This window comes from Delphinapterus leucas, chromosome 3, assembly GCF_059928025.1.
Source record: "Delphinapterus leucas isolate spDelLeu-1000000601 "Yukka" chromosome 3, BTC_Dleu_Yukka2, whole genome shotgun sequence".
Taxonomy (NCBI): Eukaryota; Metazoa; Chordata; class Mammalia; order Artiodactyla; family Monodontidae; genus Delphinapterus; species Delphinapterus leucas.
Window position 1 is genome coordinate 77,414,196 of NC_143131.1, and position 26,339 is coordinate 77,440,534.

Sequence of the window (26,339 nt, forward strand, 5' to 3'; positions counted from 1 at the left end):
AATACTCCATAGATATAATGTTTCACCCCACCCTGAAGTCAACTTCAAGGGATTTCAAGAGTTGTGGTTTATGTATAATCGATGGGATTCAGGGGAAGGGAAACTAATGAAGCCTGATGATGAATAATTTTAATTGATCCTGGCTTTGGTTGCACTGGGAATCATTAGGCTTTAATTCAGTAGAAATTTGGGATTTCAAAACATGGGTTAAATGAAAATAGGTAAGCTATAAATGATCAGATGGGTCTTAAAGCACACTCATAAGAACGTACAATAAGAAGGAAAAAATAAGTATAAAGAATAAAGCTGCTTAATAAAAAATATTTATCAAACACAGATGGAAATATATAACAAGAAAATAATGCAAGGATACCTATAACTGGTCCCTTTGAAAACAATATAAGGTCGTAGTATTTTGGCATTGTTTCTCTTTGAGTTTTCATTGTACCCCATTATATTCCAACTTATTATATAGCACTGAAACACTGCAGCTCAAATTAAGTTATTTTTACTTTTAAGCAGAAGGAGAGTTCTAATTATTTCAGGTTTTTAAAAACAGTGTTTTTCTAAGTACAGATTCAATATTTAAAAAACATTATCCTAACAGCCTTCGTGTGTCAGTACTGCCAAGCTCATGTTTCTAATTAGCCAGAAAGCAGGTAGGCAGTAAAACATATTTGTGTAAAAAAGGAGGAACAGTAAACTTAGCTTCACACCTCATAAAAAGCTTTGTAGTCATCCCAGTGGTGGCTCTCAGCATCCTGTAAAATGCTTGTAGCACAAACTCTGACGCAGTAGTCCGTAACCTGAAACTGTAGAGTGTTGATGAATTCCTGATATCGTTGGACAGGTACCAGGAATATGGGTCTGTTCAGAGGGAATGATCAAAGAGACAGAGATTTAAGGCCTGTGCAGTAGGAGGTAACAATCTCCAGTACTACAAATGGTTTTGATTATTAGATATCAATCATTCATTTCCTCCTAATGCTGAAGTCTGCATCCACATTCACTTTCCAAAAAGAAAAAAAAAAAAAATAGCTGGTCTTTGTTTTGCAAGTCCTTTGAAAACGTACATCTGCTGTTCCACAAATATGCACTTCAGCTTGAGACAAACTGCATTGTCAATACATCATTCAAAAATAAAAGTATTCTTTGTAAGCCTATTATTAGAGATCAGTGCATTATTTAGGCATTAGGTTATCGTTATTATAGAGAAAAACATGCATTTGTCAGAACCAACTTTTGTAAAGCTATCACACATCCCACAAACACACTCTTTTTATTTTAAAAATTGTAATTTTGTAGATGTCAATTATCTCATAAACTGTTTTACAATATTCTACAGAAATAAAGTGATTGCTGGCACATTTTGTTTATAAATTCAACAATCTGACTACTTAAGAGAATTAAAGAAATATCATAGTTATATCCTACAACAAGCCAAATTTACTTCTATCTTCAGCTATTTTTAGTACACTCTCTTTGCTTCCTCTCATCACTACTAAGGGATTGCAAAGGCTAAATAAGGCATATAGACTAGATTCTTGGGCTCACACTGGACTGCCCAGTCTACATGCTCCCTTTGCAAGGGACTGTGCTCTCTTCTAGAGAGCACAAGAGCAGCCAGATAGACCATGTGATAATACCTCTGGTCATTTTTCTTCTCTATCCAGAAAACATTTGGTCTTTTTGGACTACTAATACATGAAATTATGACTGCCAGATGCTTCCTCTTCAAATATGAAGGATAGCTTATTATTAAATGGATGTTCTGAAATATGTTTACGTTCATCAATAAAATAGATTGAAATGCATCTCTTCTCTATGCCTGCTCCTAACATCTAGTTGGCCTAGGAACAAAAGAGAAGGGCACTTTCCACAAATATTGTTTTGTGTGACAAAAAGAAGTTTGTTTTTCCTTTTCAGTGTAGTCAGTACAATGTGCCTTACAGAATGGAAAGGGTTTGTTTGGTCATGTCATAACAACATGCCAAAAATAGTCGCTCCAGTTTAGAGAATGGGAAATGCAAGGGTCATCTGAGTGGGCCTTTAGAGGGAATACTTATCCTTCTTACTATCCGTATATCTGGTTTAACACAACCCACGCTCTACCTTTTTGACATTTCCTAGTCAAGACAAATGAAAATAATTCACCATGTTATTATTGTCTTCTTCTCAAATATTATTATCAAAATTCTACCTCTGTGATATCCAAAGATTACATGTTACTTTAAGAATGGCCATCAACTTAATATAAATGACACTCACTTCTTAGTATTTTCTTTCATCAAATTATCATATTGCATAAAATGCTGGAAGACATACACTGCCGTGGAGAGCAGCATGTGCAAGTTTTTCAGGGGTGCTTTGGAAGGAGCCTCCTTGCCTCTCTCTTGCAGTCTGGCCAGGACAGCTGTTGCCACTTTACAACAGGCCTCCACAAAGCTTGCTCTAATTTCCTGAAAAGAATCATCTCTGCATGCCAGAGCCAGTGGAAGGATTGTGTCAAGTTTTTCCATGATGTCAGAACAAAACTAGGGAGAAATAAATGTAGCACTGAGTTATTTGTATTCTGACAGCACCGTGTAATTTATGTACAGGGGAGCTAAATTCCAAAATAATGAATTTGGCATCAAACATAAATATAATGACACAACTTTATAATAATCGATTTCTCTGTTGTAGAAAGTTAAATGTTTTATTTCAAATAAAGAAATATCAAAATGATGCTTCTCTGTATATAACCGTCAAACCTTATGCTTACTAGAGAGACATTATGAAAAACTCATGAAATAGCTTTAAATTACTTTTATTTGTAGTTAATAGAACTCAGAAAATATGTATCCATGCTTACATTATTTTTAACTTATTCCTGGGTTTTTTTCGCTAAATTTTCATAGAAGTATTTTTTTAAATTAATCATCACAGATAAATGAGGCTGTATCAGTTTAACTTAAACAATCTAAAAGCATAAGAGACAACCTCATATAGCATCTTCTTATTGGTAAAGAGTCAGCAACTCTCAGAAGTGATGCACTTAGCTTTTCACTAGTTGTGAATTTACTCCTTCTTAATGGCAAAGGAGGCGTGAGGGATGGATGGGAAGGCGCAACTTGCCTCCACTCCAGGTCAGCCAAAAGTGTTCCCTGGGGTATGTTCTGGAGCCTCAGGGTGGCAATAGGGGATTAAGGCCACCTTTAAAAACTCTCTTTCAAAAACATTTCAGGGGCTTCCCTGGTGGCGCAGTGGTTAAGAATCCGCCTGCCAATGCAGGGGACAAGGGTTCGAGCCCTGGTCCAGGAAGATCCCACATGCCGCAGAGCAACTAAGCCCGTGCACCACAGCTACTGAGCCTGCGCTCTGGAGCCCGCGAGCCACAACTACTGAGCCCACGTGCCACAACTACTGAAGCCCACACGCCTAGAGCCTGTGCTCCGCAACAAGAGAAGCCACTGCAATGAGAAGCCAGTGCACCACAATGAAGAGTAGCCCCCGCTCGCTGCAACTAGAGAAAGCCCGCGTGCAGCAACAAAGACCCAGTGCAGCCAAAAATAAATAAATAAATACATAAATTTATTAAAAAGAAAAAATTTCAACGATACTTTGCTAACCTCACTGTGGACTTAATGCTGAGTAACTATATTTCTCTATTTCCGTAATTACTTCCTATTTTCTCAGTATGTTCTGTGACTCTCAGAACACAGATGCAGGACTGATGTTAAAGGAATGGTCACTAAGGTGTAAATAAAGATTTAAAAGTTGCCCAAACCAATAAAAGACAGTAACTCCTTCAACCTCCTAAATTTCTCCTGGAGTCATTCAAAGGTATAACCCAAACAAGCAGTTTCTTAGTCCCCCAGGAAATCACAGAGGCCCTCTCTTTAGTTACCTCAGATTCATGGAGCAAAAAGTTGGCAGCAGGTTTAAGTCCTTTTTGCTAGCACAGTGGCCCATGGATACCAGAGAAGAAAACTGGTACTGGATCAAGTGCCAAGTGTTTCCCAAGAGACTCCATCATATTTCTATTGGTTCCCTTTGCAATGGCATATATTAAAAAAAAAAAAAAAAAAAAATCTCATATGCCAATCTAATTTGAAAGGATTTCATTTGATACTTGCCTTTGCAATTTTCTTTGGTTGGTCTGCCTCAGGAACCACACGGCTATCTTGCCAAACTTGCTGGACATTTACAAGGTTCAAAGCATAGCTCATAGCTGAAGACCTTTCATTCTGTTCCTGTTGGAGAATTTTTGCGGAAAAGTCTTCAATGGCTGTTGTTATACAATGTGCCATGGGAAGAGACACTTCTTTAAATGCACTTCTCCAGCCAAAATTTAGTAGAGTAGCCTGAAATATAAGTTTATATGAAGTTATATCAATCTTAACTCAACAAATGTTGTTCTATTGTTATAGATATAAAAGTATTACTTTCATTCAGCATGTTGAATGTAGGTATTCTTTGATAAACTGTAAAAGCCATTCTTACAACCTAAAAATATTACCCAGTGAATAAAGCAATATACAAAAACATGTGCATTCTTTACACACAGTAATATACTGTCATTTCATTTTAATTCATCAGTGGATTTAATCAAAAACTTTGTTTTTTCAAAATTTAATCTCTTAAATATAGTTCAATAAAACCATCTTTATGAGAGCTGAAAGTTCCACTCACTATTTATCACATAAAGCAGCCTTTAAATTCAATATATTTAATAAAGCCTACATTAGATTTTTATAGTCTTTTTTTATAGTTTATTGTTAACAAGTATTGCAACATACGACAGCATTTAATATTCAATCTTTTATTTCTTTTTCATTTTCAGAAATCCAGACAAGCCAAAAAAATAGCAATAAGAAATAAATTTCTCAGAGAAAATATACCATTGTGTGTTTCTAGATTTTTATTTCTTTAGAATTTTACTTAGTTTCTCCACCCACAAAGTGGTAAGCAGCACTACTTTTGTTCCAGAAAATGAGGAATTAAAATGACCTGCATTGCTCTGTGTGTGGGGAGTGGGAGAGGCTGGGGCGGAGGGTGGTGGTGTTTTCTTTTTTTCTTTTGGTCTTCGGCTCGTGTGGCAGTATGTTTACAAATGTATATTCCCCTCAAGTCCTCTAATGTTCTCTAAAGTATAAAAGCATTATGGATAGTAGGCTGAATCTATGCTTAGGAGTGTAATCTTGTTTATAGCAATAATTTACCTACTGCAACTTCAGAAGACGCTAGGCTTGATATTCCTAACTGAATTACTTACTTTTCTGGATCTCAAGTTTTTTGTTGGAAAAATAAAAGAGCTGAACTGAATGATTTCTACGGTCCCTTTCAGTCTAAAATTACTGAGATGATGATCATTAGCTTAATTTTCTTGTATACATAATCCCACTAAGCGTTAATTTAATGTTTTTTTTGTACTTCATACACATGCAGTACAAAGTAATAAAGGTGATTCATCTTCTAGAGCTAAAATTCTATGATCCCATAACTCTATAATCAGAAAAAGTGGCTCTCCTTCTCATTATGCTTATAATTAAGATGTAACTGAAATTTCCTTTCTAAAGTTTTTTGGACCTTTAACATCATAGGGCCTGCCTAAAGATATAACTCCCGTTTTATTTTTACATAAAATGAATCAATAATTGAATCTACTCAGTTCATATAATTTCTTTTCTCATAAGTGAAACTTTGAAAGTGCCATGTGTATAGTTCTGTGCTGTAACAGTATTTTCTTTGGACGCATTTATGATAGAAATATAAAAAGGAATCTACCCTCATAAAAATTAAAAACAACAATAAAACTCTGCTTTTTGTTCCCCCACCAGGGCATGTCTATTCATTAAAATCATTCATTCATGCATTCAAGGCAAGATGTTATGGGGAAAATTGCCATGGTCACAGTGACTTTTTGTCCGTGTGTGCATGCCACGATGATTACCTTTGCCCATGGTAATTTATATGTAATTATACTACCTCCTAAATTCTCTCTTCAAAATATGGAAAACCGGGCTTCCCTGGTGGCACAGTGGTTGAGAGTCCACCTGCCGATTCAGGGGACACGGCTTCGTGCCCCGGTCCGGGAAGATCCCACATGCTGCGGAGCGGCTGGGCCCGTGAGCCATGGCCGCTGAGCCTGCGCGTCCGGAGCCTGTGCTCCGCGACGGGAGAGGCCACAACAGTGAGAGGCCCGCAAAAAAAAAAAAAAAAAAAAAGGAAAACGAAGCACGTTAATAGCTGATCTTAAAAAGAAAATTGAAAACACTTACTATTCAAATCTCCTCCTAGAAGTCTATTTATTTACATAAAATATCATTGGCTTACTTCTACTCTTCCCATTTGATGTTTGGAGTTATACACCTTCCAGTTAGAATATATCAGATTTACTAGTTGATCCAAGAAAAAAAAAGAGGAAATAATGTTGTTTTCTGTTCTGTGTACAAAGGAGCTACCCACTAAATCCCTTTCTTCTATTACCTAATGCTAATTTCTTAATATCTACTCTGATTTTTGGTTAAAACATAATGTATAATTTTGCATTTTTTCTGATTATTTTCCTTGCTTTCTACATTGAAACTCTGTTAAAACTCTATTCTTTTGCCTTTTTAAAGGTTTACCTACTAGATCAGTCAAGATCCATTCTGAAAATAGAAACCACTCTCAGTATTTTGAAAGGAAGAATTTTAATGTAAGGTATTAATTACTAAGGTGATAGAAGATGTGAGGAGCCAAACATGGGTCATGAAGCAAGACAGTTATTTTATTACTATTACTACCACTACCACTAGCTACGACTGCTCCTAGGGCTGGAGGAACAAAGAATGGGAACAGTGCTATGCAAATGTAGTCCCTGGGGCCACCGGTGAAGGAGGCCGACCTGCCAGGCGGACCTGAAACCTCAGAGAGAGGACTGTGTGTGGGGAGCAGCATGGAAGAAATGAAGGAGTCACAGCTACTCCTGGAGATGTTCTCTAAAACAGAGCAAGGGGAAGAAATCCTCTGGTTTCTCTCCAAGAACTTCCCTCCAATCTTCCCTTAGTGCTTTTCATTGGCCAAACCTACCCAGGTCCAGAAAGCAAGAAAGCCTGGAAGAGGTTTTTCTCTACAATACAGAACAGAGCAGAGGAAGAGTGGTAATGGATCTGAGAGCAAACAGGGGCATGCTGGGCACACTCAAATAAGAGGCCAGTTCAAACTATTCTTTCCTCTTTCCTTTCCTTTTTCATCTCCACTTTCTCACTTTTCAACAGTTGTCTACAGTCCAAATTCTCAAGGTGTAGACCCCGAGTGGGATGAGAACAAAGATCTCTTCACTGCCAGCTCCCTACTCCTTGCATGGGACACGCTGTGCAGCACAGCAGTGTTCCCACTAAATGCAACTTTCATCAAAATTAATAAGACTATTTCCAACCAGGGATTATTTTTTTAGTGGCAAAGGGTAAAACTCAAGACATTTTGATTCATAAAGGAGTCATATAAAAATGATGATGCTATTACATGTGAATAAAAAACCACCACCCATTTTTCCTCACTTACCTCTTCTACTGGTAGCAATTGCTCTGAAGGAATACTGGTTTCATTTGTTCTAGGTTTCTCTATTACAACTTCTCTACTGGATGTCTCCAAAATTTCTATGCAATAGAAAACAAACACACAAACTTACATTAAGAAAAACAAACCATACTAGATGTGATTAATAGGTTAAAATTAATTACGTAGAAAAGCTCTATCCATAGTACACACACACACATACAAACACATCAAGGTACAAAGAACACAGTCAACAAGATGTAGGGTGATATTGCCATCACAATAATGAGAGGATCTATATATAGAGTCCTTTTCTATACATACAACTTGATGGAATGTATATGCTATTTATATTCAAATTTGATGTATATGCATATATAATCTGTAAAATTCAGATCCTTTTGTCATTAATTCATTTTCATGTTAATAATGTAGGATACCTTAACAATACAAATATTAATTTCTTTGTTCATTTAAAAAGCTAAATTCTAAAGTACTGCTTTAAAAACCAGTGGTGTTCTTTAGCACATTAATATTTTTTTTTGAAACAAGAGAGAACAAAAGCACATGGATAAACATCATCATATCAGGAAAAATTATACTTTTAATAAGATTATCAATAAGTCATTGGAAAAACACAAACACTGAGACAGGTAAGAAATGATCTCTAGCTTCTAAAATGGAAATACTTCCTCAACTTTTATTTTTCAGAATTAAGAAATTCTTTCCATGGGAAAAATACAGATCTACAAAAATGTAATGAATAAATATGCCAAAGAGATCCTTCCATTTTCTATTATGGTTCTATTAATTATAGTTTAATTCAATATGAATGACTTAGCAATTATATTTTGGTTTTGCTTAGACTTGATATATGATGACAAATTATATAGCACGATTAATTTTTCTTTTATTTTAATAATCTTAAGAGTCTGTTTCTCCTTATATCCTGGGCAAACAAATCTCCATATATCAGTGATTCTTATCGGCAGGGCTTCTGACAAATATAGTCACCTAGAAAATATGTGGGATATTTGTTTGTCTTTTCTAAATATGGTTCTATGAGCTTAATCATGAATGATTCGTAAGTAACACAATCCACAGAAACATTCTCTCAAAAGGTAAATATTCCATTTGGTAGGCGATAACAACAACCTTTTGAGAAATGTTATCAGAGTTAATTCTGAGGAAAAGTTTCCCCCAACTCTAGTGTTTCTTAATTACTTTGGATTTGTGAACACTTCATAGAACTCGATTAAAGTGACAGAACACTTCATCCAAAATGCACAATATGACTGTGTGCCCGCACACACACTCACACGTGCTATTGGAGATTCCCAGGCCCTCTTGTAAAGCACGTTCACGATCCTCAAGGGGTCATGGACTGCAGTTGAGGAATCCTGCTTCATTTCTCAACACGCATGACAACATAGACAAGGTTTTAGATCAGTGTTATACCATTTAACCTAAAATGCTTTCTCTATGGCTTGCATTTTATTATATCTTTTGCAGAAGCTAGTGTTATTAATAAGGATCAATCTCAATACTGAAATAAAATCCAGATTAAGCAGATTTTTAAATAAAGAAAAATGAAACTATAAGTTTATTAAAGAAAATATGGAATTTTTTCCCAAAAGATACAAGATAGAGACTTTTCAGAAGAACACAGAAGCCATAAAACAATTCTGCATAACAAAAATATTGTTAATTGAACTGGATATGAAAAACTGGCTTGTAACTCTCTCTCAATGTCCATAGCTTTAAAAAAAAATTAATAGACTTTAGCTTTTCGAGCAGTTTTAGCTTTTTAGAAAAAATTGAGCAGAAAGTACAGAGTTCCCATATACTCCCTCTCCCCCTGCCCTCAGTTTCCCCTATTGTTAACATCTTACATTGGTGTGGGATATTTGTTACAATTGATGAACCAATATTGATAGATTACTATTAACTAAAGTCCATAATTTGCGCTAGGGTTCATTTTTTGCGTGGTGCAGTTCTATGGCTTTGCCAAACGCATAGTGTCATGCATCCACCATTACTATCACACAGATTAATTTCACTGCTCTAAAAATCCCCTGTGTTCCACCTACTCACCTCTACCCGCCTCCTCACTCTCCTTAGCAACCACTGATCTTTTACTGTCTCTATACTTTGCTTTACCCAGGATATCTTATAGTTGGAATCATATAGTATGCAGGCTTCTCAGATTGACTTCTTTCACTTAGCAATATTCATTTAAGTTTCCTCCACGTTTTGTGTAGCTTGATATCTCTTTTTTTTAAAATCAATGAATAATATTCCATTGTATTGGCATACCACAATTTATCCATTGACCTACTGAAGGACATCTCGGCTGCTTCCAAATTTTGGCAATTATGAATAAAACTGCTGTAAACATTCATGTGCTGGTTTTTGTGTGGACATAAGTTCTCAACTCATTTGCATAAATACCTAGGAGTGTGATTACTAGATCACATAAGGCAAGGTTTAGCTTTATGAGATAACAACCACACAGTCTTCCGAAGAGACTGTACTATTTTACGTTCCTATTAGCAATGAATGAGGGTTCCTGTTGCTTCACATCCTTGCCAGAACTTGGTGGTGTTAGTGTTCTGGGTTTCAGCTACTCTAGTAGGAGTATAATGGTATCTCCTTGTTTCAATTTGCCTTTCACTGATGACATACGATGCTGAGCATCTTTTCATATGCTTATTTGCCATCTGTATACCTTCTTTGGTGAGCTCTCCAGATCTTTTGCTCATTTTAAAATTGAGTTTTTTGTTTTCCTGTTGAATTTTAAGAGTTCTTTGTATATTTTGGATACAAGGTCTTTATCAGATATGTATTTTGCAAATGTCTTTCTCAGTCTACGTTTTGTCTTTTCATCCTCTCTGTGACCATTCCTTTTTACTTAGCATTTCCACCTTAGTAACTTACTGTCCAGATATACATGAGGACATATAAGACATACTTCAAGTAAATTTGCCGTATCATTGTTTGTGGAAGCAAATGAAGAGGAAGAAACAACCCTATGTGTCTATTAATGAGTAGCTGATTAAATTATGGTACATGCACCAATAGAAAACTATTCAGCTGTTTTTCTGAATATGGGGTGTTTCTAGATAATTGTTCATAAAAAAAAAATAATCTCTGTATAGTATGACAAGATTTTGTGTTATTTTAACATGGGGATATATATGGAAGTAGTTGCCTTTGGAAAGGGAAACTAGACAAATGGAGTGGAAAAAGACTTAATTTTAACCATATATTCTTTTATCCTGTTTAAAAGTTTTACTACATGCCTGGACTATTATTGGAAAATAGTTTTAAAGAAGAAAAAAATAATAAAGATCAAGTTGTCAATGACATGAAGAGGAAACACTTGGATTCTTAATGTCACTTTACTTTTCTACAGATAGGTCATAAAAATAGTTGATGTAAAAGGTATTCACCCTGGAAAAATAACATTAATTCAAAGCACAAGCTTTGCAGGTCTATTCTTGGAACTAACTATTTGCCATTGTGTAACTATAGTTTAAAACTTATAAAAAAGGTTAATTATCTTATATTTACCATTTCATTCCCAAATACATTCTGCTTATTCACTCAAAGTAATGGGCTTTGATGTTTACACACACCATCTACCTATTTTCAAGGTGAACTAAAAAATAAGATAAGCTTCCCAAGACTTCTTTTGCTGGTGAGCAATTCTATAGTAAGATAGAAAAAGAATTATTGAGCAATTATGATAGCCTGTATAATATAATCTTCCCCTCTAAATTAAAAACGTTTTAAAAAATTTAATCCTATACAGGGAAGCCAAAGGGATTATTTTAAGGCAGGATTAGTAACATTGAATCTAGACTAATAAGATATCTCACGATTTTAACGAATTGTGGCATTTTTATATTTGTTTGGAATTCAAAATGGTCAATTTCAAAATTTGGCGTTGTCAAACTTTATGAGCTCTTTGAACATTTAACAAATTATTTCACCTATTTAAAAATATATTGGACATTCTATACACTTATTAGCATTGTCTAGAGAAGGTAGCCCATTTTTGGCTCATCGTTCTGAAACATAGTTATTTGCATGCAGTCAACACTGGTTTCTTTAAGAGCGTGCCCAGACTAAGGACCTCAGTAGAGTAGGGCAGAGGGTCACAGGAATGCCAGCTGCTGAGCAGCCTCTGCCTATGGAGTTCGCTGTGGTTCATTTTACACTTCTGGTTAGTTTCCACACTGCCGTTTTCTTTCATAGAGAGTAGAGGTTGGCAGTACTTCCCTGTGACATCCACTTTCACACCCAAATTGGTCTTCATAGGCTCCCATTGTGTGCACTACAAAGCAACTTGCCTTGTTGGCAGCTCTAAGTGAGAACTACAAGTCTCTCTTTTCTTTACTGTTCTTTTCTGGCTCACAAGCAACCTCCCACCAAAAGCTGAATCTGTAGAAGAGACTACATCCAAGAGATAATACTATGAAAAAGTATGAAGAGAAGCCCAGGTGGCCACCTTGCAAATTTCCAATGTGGAAGCCTTCGACCTCTCTGCCCAAGAAACAGCTAAAGTCCTAGTGTAATGAGCTTTACAAACCCTAGGAGCCTCTTTACCTTAACTACATACGCCTCCCTAATACAATCCCTTAACCATCTAGCTAAGGAACTCTTAGAAGCCATTTGACCCCTCTTAAGACCCCCTAAGAGTACAAACAATCTTTCAGAAGATCTGAAATCTTTGATTCTTCTGAGACAAACCCTAAGTGTTCTTCTTACATCCAATTGAAGCAGCCATTGCTTTTTGTCATTGCTGGGGCTAAAGAAAAATGAGGGCCAAGAAACCTCCTGGTTTAGATAAATCTCAGATGCCACCTTTGGAAAATTTGAGGAACTGCCCGAAGAACAGCTTTATTCTGAAGGAGTATTAGAAGTGCCCCATAAATCAAACCTGAGTCCACTCCATAAGATAATCCTAAAAGAAATACAGTAAGATCCCATAACAGTGAAATAATGTCCTATCATTTTTCTGAAATGACCAAATTAGAAAACCATCCAATCATGACCAAACAAAAGCAAATAAATATAATGACTAAATATCTTTTCTTTCTCAGAAAATATTTCTTGTGTCTCTACAAAATCTATTGCGTTGTATTCAAATTCCTAAAAGCACTGCCAAGTTGGCCAAATCTACATTATAGTAGTAAACTTCAAAGTAAAACATTTGGTTAATCATCTTTATATTTTCTCTATGTGATGTTAAGCACCTGAATATTTTTTAAAACATCTGGACAATGAAAAAAAAAACACCTTACTTTTCATCACATTGTTTTGGTTACATAGACATACTAGGCAACTCCTTCCAGGATTTATTAGCAAAATATGTTCCAATCAAAACAAATACACCAATAACCAAATGACTTGATCTTTTTTCTCCCCATCCTCTCCCACACAAGATTTCTAAGCAAAACATTAACTATCAGGATAACTTAAGATTCATTTGGTTTCTTTAATCATTCAAGAAATCTTTTCCTTCCTGATTTAAGAAACCAAGGCTTTTGATAAGAATTGACTAACGTGGCTACACTGAATAAACAATTTAAGATTTTTCTTGACAATTTCCCTCAAGATCATTCTTTTCAGGGATCCATTTACATAAAATTATGGCAGATTAAATCTTGGCTTTGTTACAAAAATATATGAAAGAAGAACACATATATCACAAGAGGATGTTCTAATACTTAGGCATTTCTTACAGCTGTCCTTCAAATTTCCTTCCACTTACTATGTTTGATAATCCACAAATGTGTTTCTATAGTACACTATTATTAATGTGATACTGAAGTTGCTTTTATCTGCCATGCTGCTTATATGATGACAAATTTGGGGTAACACTGTATATTGTGGCATAATTATATATTTTCTCTGTTGATTTTATTCAATAATCATAACTATTGCTCTCAAATACACAGCATTGGCAAGTCTCAACATTGTTTGATCTCAATCCAGTGCAGTTGAACCAGCTTTTTCTTTTTCTCCTTTTTCCCTGAAATCAGTGTGTCAACTCTTTGCTTCAGTTCTTGGCTATTTAACTTTTGTATCTTTAGAATACCTCTCTAACACAACTCTAGTTTTGAATTTATGCTGCCCTTAAGAGGAATAAAATTCTCAGAATGAGCTATTTCTCAAGGGCCTGGCCTAGGACCAATACAAGATGAATCCAAATGGATAGGGGTCTAGATGCTTTGGAGTTCACTCTGTTTTTTGATCCACACCTCAGAAAAGATCTGCTAGAGATGTGGATGAGAGACGCCTAATCTTAGCCGGGTATGATGGATGAGTACCAACACCAAGCGTCAACTGCTTGTGGCACTAATAAATTTTTGTCAAAAATTAGGACATCATATTTCTCTATTCAGATCTCTCTTTGATCCAGTTAGTTCCATCTAGAAGACCCTCTAGGGCTCACATTACCTACTAATAAATCGACTTTTTCATTCCATCTTTTAATTTTCATATTATCTGTCCTATGTTTTTATTATTTTCCCATTTGATTTTTTGTCATATTCAGAAATCTATATTCCACACTCATTTTTCTTTAGATTATATCCAAATTTGGAAAAAACAATCTACATTATTTATTTTATAATTTAATAGTGCTGCTTAAACTTAACCTGAAACGTAGAAGGCCAGTAACCTATGCTTAATATAAAACAAACTCCAATCCTATAACTTTTCTAACATTATTTGCCCAGGCTAGGTAAATAAAGAAATACAGAAGTAAATATATTAAACTACATGTAATTTTCACTAAGAAATCAGGTTTTGAAATTTGCATTGAGTTTTAATCACTTGCTTCCCTCACTTTGTTTTGCAAATGCAGCCACTATTCAAATTTACTCTCCTTAAAATATGTGGTATTATGTAAAAGAGAACTTTGTATAGTCCACTCTGATATAGATGAAAATCTTTATAAATATAGATATGAAAACAGAGAACATGTCTTAACCATTATGCCTCTGAATTGTTAGAAACATTATTTGAACACACATGGCACAGTTTTCTTTAAAAGGATTTTGTTGAGACTAACTAAAAACAACATATTGTATAATTATAATTACAATTGTAACAACTCACATTTATTGTTTATGATATGCTAGACATTCTTTTAAATATTTTACATTCACTAAATCATTTAATTCTCACAACCCTACATAATATATTGGAATCTAAAGCACTTAATACTGAAAGAAAATAAAGAGAAAATTAACTTAGTCTTACATCATCATTTTAAAGATGAGAAACTGGTCGTCTAAGGAAACTAAATATTTTGCTCAAGGTCATCAGGCTGCTAGTGGCAAAAGAGAAGCTACTAGACCATCCGGTGTCCTTGATATTTCCAAAGGCCAGGCTGTGTTTCTTTGAGTTAAAAAAAAAAAATTTTTGATCGTATTTTAACTAAAGACAATTATCCAAAATTGACTTATGATGCTTTCCAATTAAAACTATGGAATTTACAATGTATAAAGGATAAAAATGTAATTTCATGGTATGCTTTATAGTTAATGTTTATTTAAAGAATTCTGTCCTGTATTTTCGTTTTTTCAGGTAATGGTATAGATTTAATAGCTGGAAGCAAAAACAGAATTATAGATTTGCAGAAGAGCATACTACCTGAAGTATTCCTGGGTGTCTTGAGCCATAAAAATATTTCTTCAAATAATTCCTGAACATTTTGTTCCAACTTCAAAAAGGATTTTATGAGCTGTGATAAGAACTCGAGTTCATCTAAGGAGAGGAAAACATTTCTTCCTTTCTGTGGGCATTCAGGAGTAACTGTGAAAAGAGCAGATCAATACTGTTGAACATGTTATGTGTTTTCTCATTCAATATTAGAATAATCAATGATTCCTTAAATCATCAAAACTAACGAGATCCTTAATAATTAAACCAAGTTTGTTCTTTAGTAAATACATATAAAATCTCCTGGGAGAGTTTTCCCCCCCACACCCGGGAATCTGGAGATAAGTATTCTGTTTGATGCAAACACGACAATTAAATAATTATATTAAATCTCAGAGTTATTAACAGGAATGTGATTTGTCGTTATAAAATCACATCTTATACAATTCTGTTTTTTTAAGGTCTGGCATAATTTGAATCTAGTCACAAGGAAATATCAGACAAACCTAAACTGAGGGACTTTCTACAAAATAGCTGGTCTGTACTCTTCAAAAGTGTCATGTCAGGAAACACAAAGACTAGGAAATGTTCTAGTCAAAAGGAATCTAAAAAGACATGACAACTGAAATCAATACATGATCAGCATTTTACTTTATCTTATTATAAAGGACATTATTAGGGTAATTTGATGAAATCTAAGTAAGATCTACAAACTAATGCTATTACTGCATGACTATTAATTTTCTGATTTAGACAACTATACTGTGGTTATGAAAAAGAATGCCCTTGTTCTTAAGAAATGCACACTGAAGTACATAAGGGTAAATACTTGTGATTTATTCTCAGTTCAGAAAGAGAAATCGTTTTAAGTGGGAAAGAGGATGCAAATTTGGAAATGTGGTAAAACATTAACTTTTGGGGAATCTGATATTTTTTAAAGTGTGAAATTAAAATAAAAATTTAAAAGAAAAAAAGACTAGATAAAGGATATGTCTTCAAGACCTTAAAAGTGTTGTTCCTAGATCAATAAAAAGAAGCAAGTTAACTTATTGAATCTAGATTATTCATGAAATCATAATTAAAAATAACTTTTGTCTAAATAATTATGATATCTATTGCTTTCCTAAGAACACTACAACTCAAAAGATTGATTTTTTTCCCTCATAATGACATTAATTGTTGTCACACTAGCATTTTAATATGATTAAAAAAAAAAAACTTATACTCCTTAAGAGTATGGAGAAAAAGACTGACCTCACTAAATGGTACTTTTGACCAAATTTTCAAGGATTAAAAAAAAAATCCTTCCTTTTTGATTGCCACTTCTTAAAACATGTATATAGGAAGTGTCTTGAGGCTAAATTACAAAATGGAAAATTTGTAAACTCTTAGAAAGTAAGCATTTAAAGTGCCTTTGAAGAGAAAATACTGAGTGCTACTTAGAAATGATATAAGGTCTGGTGATTCCATGTGAGGAAAAGATTACCTTTGTCACACGGATTTAGAAGGAAGTTTCCAGAAATGTAACGATTTTATGGGTTATCCACTTGCTTAACTGAAACTTTAAAATATTGGTATCAAATTTGTAGCCATGTGATACAGTCTTTCATCTGATGTAAGACCAAAAATGTCACGGTATCTTTGCAGATAGTATGAGAGAGACCAGTCAGCCAACTTAAACTGTGGAATTTAGTCCCGTTCTTAAAGAGTAAAAAAATGCTTAAAAAAATCTTTAAGTATTTACAAAAATTGTTTCATCTCTACATTGATGCTAACCCCACACATATTAAAGTCTATCTCTAAATAGCCCTACTCACATCTACTAGTCTCCCATAGGCATGCCAGAGAACACAAGCGTGTACAATCATCATGTATAACTAAGGTTTTGCCATTAAAATCATGACCCAAAAACGAAAAGAAAGGAGAACAAATATATTATGATTCACTTAGCTGTTGCTTGATTCTCATTTGGCCTGTAGATGGAGGCTGGTCTAACCTTCTAAATCATAAAGATGTTCTTTTTGGAACCAGATTGTTTATAAGGCAAATTTTCAAAACTTTTAAGAATTCTTCCTAATTCTTTAATAGTTTGGCTGGAAATTAAACATAGGTTTTGTGTAGCTCAATTCTAAATTGGAAATACTGTGAATGTTTACAAAGTAAGCAAAAAAGCCACCCCCCCAAATCTCTGAGAATTATGTATAGATATATATATATGATCTAACAGTGCTACTTGTTTAAAAATATGTAGGGTTGGGGCTTCCCTGGTGGCGCAGTGGTTGAGAGTCCACCTGCCGATGCAGGGGACACGGGTTCGTGCCCCGGTCCGGGAAGGTCCCACATGCCGCGGAGCGGCTAGGCCCGTGAGCCATGGCCGCTGAGCCTGCGCGTCTGGAGCCTGTGCTCCGCAACGGGAGAGGCCACAACAGTGAGAGGCCCGCGTACCAAAAAAAAAAAAAAAAATGTAGGGTTGGAGGATTATACTTGAAAAGGTCTTACCTTCACGACCTGGATTTAGAAGGATCCGGAAATGTAACAATATTGAAAGGCAAATCTATTTCAATCCATGAATCATTATAACTTAATAATGAAAGAGGATAGAATAATATGTATGACCTAAATCTAATCATTTTGTCCCCGAAAAGCAATGATTATGATACAGGTCCATTAATTAGTAGTTCTTATTTCCTATTACTACTAGCTCAGCGTTCTCCCAAGGTGCATCTTGAGGGTTAATTTATGGGGAAAATAATTTGTGATGAATTCATTTTGTGAAAGTCCAATTGAAGTAAAATAAAACACAAAGGATGAAATAGAATTTCCCAAACTTATTTCTTTTATTTTCCCACACAGCATCTCACAGGACTTGTTTTAATCATCACACTTCAGCTCATGATTTCTTTCTGCCCAAGCATACCTATTTTTCTGTTCCTTAGACTTTTCACTGTTAATCACACTAGGAAAGGGTTTTCCCCAGCAGGAGTTCCCTTTATGTTTGCCTTCACTAAATTAAGCCAATCTGGTCTTTACCTTTTTTTTTTTTTTTTTTTTTTTTTTTTAAAATCACTGTAGAACTGTCTCGCTTCAAGAAATTTTGGACATATCTGTTTACACACAGGCAAATATGTTTAGCTGGGTACCAATCATTGTTATAAAATACATGAAATAAGGATTGTTGTTTTATTGTAGAATGAGCTCTATGATTCTTAGGAAATACAAACTTCTCCTAAATCCCAAGAAAATTATAAAGAAAAAATCTAAGTTTCCATTTTAGAGCAAGACATTATTTAAATTCACCATCAACTAACAATGAATAAATTCATGTAAATAATAACTAGATAGCTGAGGTTTTTTCCTCTCTATATATTTTTAATAAAACTTTTCTCTAAAATATAAAATTCTCTGCTATTCTATTATTCGGAGTATTTAGAACACAATTGAAATTTTCCTTCATGACAAGGTTACGAAGAAAGTTACTTTTTTTTTTTTTTTTTTTTTTGCGGTACGCAGGCCTCTCACTGTTGTGGCCTCTCCCGTTGCGGAGCACAGGCTCCGGACGCGCAGGCTCAGTGGCCATGGCTCACTGGGCCCAGCCGCTCCGTGGCATGTGGGATCTTCCCGGACTGGGGCACGAACCCGTGTCCCCTGCATTGGCAGGCGGACTCTCAACCACTGCGCCACCAGGGAAGCCCTAAAGTTACTTATTTTTGTGCTGCACTCAGGGACTAATGTCTGTCTCTCTGTTAAAGGGCATTTCTCAAAATGACAATCATTCGAAAAGGGTTCTGTGATCAAATAGGTTTGGGAATTACTACATACTAACGATTCTTTTAAGTGATTCACAGTGCAAATTAGTAAAATAAAGTCTATTCACTTCTATAATATAGTTAAAAAAATTAAAAACTTAATGTTTCTCAAACTTTTTTGACCAATGAACACTGGTTTACTGACATACCTATTAACTTCTAGAATTTCTCAAACTGCTTAGGGGACACTGCTCTGGATTACAGTCCCACTTGAGTATTTATAGCTGCTTTGTAGTGTTTCCCCCTATTGTTAGGCCTTCCACTGTGGGTTCTTGTTGCTGCCCTTTTCCACTAATAAACTGTTGTTCCTAATAGAATCATGGTATTTTTCAGACTCCTTTGAAAAACTAATGAAAGTCTTCTAAATCCTTGTAGACACTCTTATTGAAAAAAATTCAAGTAGCCATAGTTTCAGGGCTAAACAGAACCACCTGAAGTCCATCCATGGTTGTCATAGGGCAGCATGGTCCAGGACTTTGTGTTTTATTAAAAATGCAAATCCCTAGGTCATCTCCAGATCCCTTTTAAGCAAGTGCCCCAGGTGAGTTTTCTCCACAGGAAAGTTTGAGACCACTGCCTGAGGGATCCATGAACTCTAGTTAAAAACCCCTGTTGTTGAAAATCACTCTCTAGGCATCAGAAAATGGATTTTGGTCTTAGCAAGTCAACCAAAGAGGTGCTATTGTATAAAACATCAATAACTATTAAAAACAAAACAAAACAAAACCCTTTACTTTTTCCATGGTCAAGAAATTTATTTATGATTTTTTTTCATTTCTGGAAGAAATATGGAATGCCTGTTGGGAATTTCTAAGATAAATTATTATTTATCTATATATTTGCTCTGGGCAAAGGTAGAACTGCTCCTAGAAAAAACACCTAAAGAACAGTTAGAGTTCTTTAGGCACACTCATCACAAATGTAAAATGATTTCCTTGAGTCCATAGACTACGTCCAGTTTATTCATTATAGTATCTTAAGAACCCAGCACAAAGTAGACACTCAAAAATACTAGTTAAAAAAATAAATGTATGAAATTCCTAGAAATATCTAACAAAGAAAGAAATATAAAACAAAGAAAGATTTCATACCTAATCCTAAGATGCATTCTTCAAAACAATAAATATTTAAAGATGTAAGTCAATAAATAAATAAATAGACAAATAATTACAGTATTATATACACACTCTTTTCAGTATTTTGTTTGACAAAATAGATTTTAAAATTATTTCTAAAAAAGAAAATGTGTGCAAAAAGATATAAAAACAATGATGATGTGGAAACTTGATAAAGCATATTGATATAACTGACTAAAACAATTTTTTTGTGTTTAAAAATAAAATTATATTTTAGAAAAAAATTCCACCATTAAAAAATGCACAGATATTCATAGAACTGTTATCTTAGCAAAATAGAGAATCTCTTCTCTCTGTCTCTCTGCCTCCTGTCTCTGTCTCTCTCTCTATATATATTTATACATACACACACACACACACATATATAGATATATCACTCATAAAGAATATATAATACTATAAATTATATACTTAGAAGTGTTTTTCACCCAGTAACTAATAGTTGGAATATTAACTCCATTATCTTGTAGCAAAAATGGGGACACTGAAAATAAATCTAGAGGGACATTAAAGCTTCTCACATTTGATCTACAACAAAGCAGCTTTTGGAATAAATATCAAAGTCCAGCTAAATCAGACAGAACATAAAAATGTGGGTTGTGGCTGAAAGTACACATATTATTTTCCAAAACCATTAGCAACAGAATTCTTGTTAATAATAGCATTAAGATACATGAGAAAATGAGAAGCTAGAAAATCAGATAATCTGAAGCTGGTGGATCAGTATAATAGGATAAAAGGTGCACATTTTAGTTTTCCCAAGTAAAACGAACACTAGCCACCCTATTATTGACTGTAAATGGATCCATTTTCAGTGAGGAAGTATTCTTGATGCCACAAGACAAGTGATGTAAAAAAGAGGTGACACACAAAAGCTATTGAAAGTCTCATTATTCCAGATGAAATTCATGACATAATCCAAATGGAAGATATTTGTTCCAGTAAAGAGAACTTTTTAACAGTCTTACAATAAGAAGTCAGCAGAGATTGCTTAGGAACAAATAACAAGCTGTACTTTTCCTAGTACCCAAGTCACTTTCTGAGAGCAGGTGGGGCTTTGGAGCACACTGTTGTGTTCCAGTGGCCTGAAGGAGCCCTGTGCCTTCTTGAGCGCCTGCTTCCAAGGAGCCACACAGCAGGGGAAGGAACAGAACGAAAACACTAAGCCCCTTCTTTGTTACAGGAGCCTCGTCAGTGGATGGAAATCATGAAGGACCTGCAGGCATTGCTTTTTTGTCACATACACTAAGAAGAAATTGAAGCTGTTTATCCCCCTTTCTATGGCATTATTTTTGTAACTTTTCGTTATTTTTCAAATTTATATGACTAGGAAAGCATTTGAGGTAAAGACAAAGAATATTTCCACCTTAGTTTTCCAAACTGAATTTATTATTTCTTATCTCTTTCAAGGAAGCTTCCATATGTACTACCCAAAACAAACAGGGTAAAACTTTAAGATAAATTGAGTAAATGAATGAGCAAGTCAATTAATGATTAAAAGGAGGAAGTGAATAACTTTGAAGTTGAGTGAAAGTGTAACCAGACACAATGAATACACAGACATTTAGATACCCCACAGTTAAGTGTCAGGACCCTTCTTCTATATGGTGAGAGGATGCAGAAGGAACTATAGGGAAAGCTGAGCCTCAAAAAGGTAAATGAATCTGAACGTGAATTCAGGAAATGTTTAACTCTTAGAAGCTGGAAGTTGGACATCCCTTCTCTTTCGCTCTTTCCCTACTTTTGTTTCTTCCCCCATGTTTTATTATGGGGCATGCTGCTATTTCTAGCACCACTACGTGAAGCACAAGAGGTAGCACATGGACTAACACATGGAATTATGAACCAGAGGGTCTGGGTTCAAATTCTGCCACTGCTTCCTACTAGTTGTGTGACTTTTAGGGAGTTATTTAGTCTTTCTATGCCTCAATAGTGTATAAGTTTTAACTGAGTTAACATGTTAGAACAGTTCCTGAGAGGTAATAAGGGCTGTATAAATGTGTGATATTACCACCTCCTCTGAGAAGCCTGCCCTCATATCCTAGGCCAGCTTAGTTTCCTATTCTCCATGTTCCTCCCTATTTTACCCTGCACATATCTTTATTTTAGCACTTACTGTGTCATTTATAATAATTAGTTTGGGAGTTGTCTCCTGCAACTTTAATCTGAAAGGCAGAGATTTTTTCCCTCTTTACTGCATTCCCATTATCCATCATAGTGGATGATACATACTGGTGAGTGTCAGAGACAACACCAACTGTTTTTAACTCATTTTGTTTGGCTTTTTTCCCTACCATAAGCAAGCTTCTTTAGTACAATACTAATATTAAATGAGTTTAACATTAACTGTTGTATGTCAATTTTTAACAGGAAATACTTTGGGAAGTAAGAACCATAAACATTATATCAAAGACCTATTTCACTGTAAAATACTTTAAATATCACTATTATTTAATAGGTCCATCTCTAAGCTTGAACATGCATAATATTGAATGGTAGCTCCACTCCAAGACCTTCCACTGCTTCTTTGCTATGTCAACCCTTCAAAACACTGGTTTTATTTTCATGTGTGTGTGGTCATCATCTTTCTTAGGGGCTAATATAAGCTATGCACCTATGCTCATAGAAAGAATGGCATATGATTCCAGGAGGTTCCCCGATCCAGTGAGGTCTTAGGGCCTCATTGATAACCTGGTTAAGGCCCTCTGCCTTGGTGTGCCTAACCTGATGAGAAGTCAGATGAGCAGGCCTCAGGGTTCTTCCTCCCACTGAGGAGAACTGTAGCTTCTAGAAATGCCTACTTCCCTTTGCAAGAAGAATGGGTTTGGTCCAGCTTCTACTTCATAATCTCCTTATCACTCTTTCCATATGATAAAAGTTCTCAAAACATTTACAGAGACTCTCTGCCTACTAAGACATAGGCCCTGTGGTAAGGTGAGGGAATAAACTGAGGAATAACTAACTAATCCTCCACCTGCTCATGAATTTAGATAAACACACAGATTAGTACCAAGTGGCTACTGCTTTGATAGTGGGACACAATGACCAAATCATTCTATTAGAATAGATTGAATTGCTAGTATACACCATATCTGCATTTGCTATACCTTCTTTCTCTGACTGTTCCAGGCAAAGATAGTTGTTATGCTTAATTTTGCATCCATTGACAGGACTGGTAATCGTGGTCTAAAGACAGGTAGGCCTAGGGACAGAGGGAGTCACTGTGTTTGGAATGAATCCTCACAACCCACGCAAAGCCCCCACGTGACATGGAGACTTGCTGTTCCCTTTGGAAGGGCTCACATAGCAAATCTCTCCCTGCTTCACATACCACTGGCTGAAAAGGGTGGAGATAAAGTCATCTTGAAGCTATTCTTCTGGGTCAGTGAGAAAAACTAAAAAGAAACTGCTTCTATTATTACCCTTTTATGATTCCCAGGCCAACACTGGCTCCACTGGATGTTACCTAAATGTACTGCTAAATGATAACAAAATTCTCCCACACTCCATTCCATCTTCTCTGGCAGAAGCTGTCAGTATTACATTAACAAGGGATCAGACTTCTCATTCATTTGCCAAGGGTATAATACTCCTGTCCCTCTGCTATTTTCTCTTTCTTATTTTGTTTTTCTGACTGAGAACATGAGAGAGAATATCTGACTCCTGATGCGGTCACTGTTATTTGAAGATGCTAATCAAAGAATGGCTTACATTTGAATTCAGCCAAAATTGAGAAATGTACCCAGGATAAATTTCTGAATATTTTCTCAGCTGACTTTTGTTTTATGCTGGTATAACTCCCAGTTATAAACACGTAGATATGCTGACCCTTTTAAAGAACATCTTAATAAAAAGACATCTCTAGTGTAATGAAATGGGGTTTAAATTCTAAGTACTGTATGCTAATGGCACATTATTAATGAAATATCTTCCTAATATCCCTTTCTCAGTCTCAAATTTTGCTAGAGTTCAGTTAATTATAGCTCTTATCATAGGTGTTACATTCTATTATCATGACCAAAAATTAACCTGTAGAAAAATCTTAAACTAAGTTAACAATTCATTTTTACTGTAGTCTAAGGTTGTATCTGAGAGTTGATATTTCACTTTTTAAAAGAATATGCCATGATAGAGATGTTACATTATCAGCTTTTAATATAACATGTTAAAAATTAATTTTAAAAATTTAACACTGGCGTAAAAATATGCCATCATCAAAAAGATGGATTTAAGTTAAGACTAACCTGCTGAGTATGCTTCCTAATATATTTTCTAATTGAATCATAACCTTTCAAAAGAGATTGAACATTTTTCCTCTCTTATACTAAAAAATAAAGAGTAAGATTCTCTTTACACTTTTTTTTTATCAGGTAGGCAAATTATAATGCCTATGAAGGTATGTTAAAGTTAATATGAAAGGAGATAGATATGGTGATAATAGCAATATCTTGTACCCACCCAGAAAGCTGTGCTCATGAGCTCATTATTCTAACAGAGAGTAGCACAGGCCCTAGACTTAGGGAAGCCATTTACCAGGTGTGATAGCACCTCACCGAGCAAATTTTATAGTTATTTTACCTTTTTAGCTGTCTTCCTCACCTAAGTAATAGTTAATTCAGCCACAAAGGCAAAGTCATATCTCCTTCAAACTTCAAATAAGATTCTGGAGCCCCCTGGGAAAATATCATCTTTTATATTGTCTTCCCTCAAAAGGCCCATGAGCTACGAAAAAAATATTTAAGTGGGTTTCACTTGCTAGCTCAACAAAGATTTGCCTTGTACGTATAATGCACTAGGCAACCATGTGACATACACCACTGGTGGTAACAGTTATGAGAGAGGTACAGAGTAGCATCTGAAAGTAGGATGGGGGTGACTAGTCAGGGCCATGCTTCATACCAGTCACTATCAGCTCCTGTGGCCACCCCTGTCTCTTCAGAGCAAATTTATCCCTCTTCAACTATTTAACTTCAGGCAAGAAAAAAGGCATTAGTTTCAATATATATTAAAAACTCAGAACTGAGAAAAGTCCACAGATAAAAAACTAACTGAGGACATGATCAGGAGTCGATTGTCAACCTATTTTGATATAAATGGCCAGTAATGGGCTCTGTTGTTCTGTTACAGTTTATTTCATGAAAATATTGCTTTTGATTGGAAAAAGTAAATTAAAAAATACATGAAAAATTAAACTGAACTTGGTTTTTCTTTGCGTATATAAATATTAGTTGTCTTTGATTTTTATATTATAATAAAAAATATTAAACTGTTCAATAAACACAAATACTTTAGAATTCAACTTGCACTGCATTGGGCCCAGTGTTGTTGGTACCTCGGTTGTGACAAATTAGAAAGGAAGATAAGAGTAGCTAGAAAAACATCAAAAAGTCTACAAACAATAAATGCTGGAGAGGGTGTGAAGAAAAGGGAAGCCTCCTACACTGTTGGTGGGAGTGTAAATTGGTGCAGCCACTACGGAGAATAGTATGGAGGTTCCTTAAAAAAAAAAAAAAATTGAGTTACCACATGATCCAGCAATCCCACTCCTGGGTGTATATTTGGAAAAGACAAAAACTCTAGTATGAAAAGATAACGTGCACCCCAATGTTCATTGCAGCTCTATTTACAATAGCCAAGACATGGAACTAACCTAAATGTCCATCAACAGATGAATGGATAAAGAAGATGGGGTACATATATACAATGGAATATTACTCAGCCATAAAAAAGGATAATACAATGCCATTTGCAGTAACATGGATGCACTTAGAGCTTATCACACTAAGTGAAGTAAGTCAGACAGAGAAAGACAAATATCATGTAATATCACTTATATGTGGAATCTAAAAAAAATGATACAAATGAACTTATTTACAAAACAGAAATAGACTCACAGATGTAGAAAACAAACTTTTGGTTACTGAAGGGGAAGGGGGGATAAGTTAGGAGTTTGGGATTAAAAGACACACACTACTAATAGATAAACAACAAGGACCTACTGTATAGCACAGGGAACTATATTCAATATCTTGTAATTACCTATAATGGAAAAGAATCTGAAAAAGAATATATATACACACACATATATGTTCAGCTATATATACACATGTAGCTATGTATATATTACTGAATCACCTTGCTATACACCTGGAACTAACATAACATTGTAAATCAACTATACTTCAATTAAAAAAAA

The 26,339-nt window shown here is 35.1% G+C and overlaps 1 protein-coding gene across 2 annotated transcripts in view; it reads right to left on the reverse strand.

Annotated features, from left to right (window-relative positions):
* KIAA0825 (KIAA0825 ortholog) overlaps nucleotides 1-26,339 on the reverse strand; it is a 412,907-nt gene that overhangs the window by 275,103 nt on the left and 111,465 nt on the right. For both annotated transcript variants that reach the window (XR_016392453.1, XM_089908366.1), the window contains exons 7-11: nucleotides 15,193-15,354; nucleotides 7,531-7,625; nucleotides 4,119-4,346; nucleotides 2,269-2,534; nucleotides 717-867 (exon numbers count right to left, since the gene is read on the reverse strand). Coding sequence is in view for 1 of the 2 variants with exons in the window: in XM_089908366.1 (XP_089764492.1) it covers nucleotides 717-867; nucleotides 2,269-2,534; nucleotides 4,119-4,346; nucleotides 7,531-7,625; nucleotides 15,193-15,354 (902 nt within the window). In the remaining variant the exon portion in view is untranslated. The remainder of the gene's footprint in view (nucleotides 1-716; nucleotides 868-2,268; nucleotides 2,535-4,118; nucleotides 4,347-7,530; nucleotides 7,626-15,192; nucleotides 15,355-26,339) is intronic.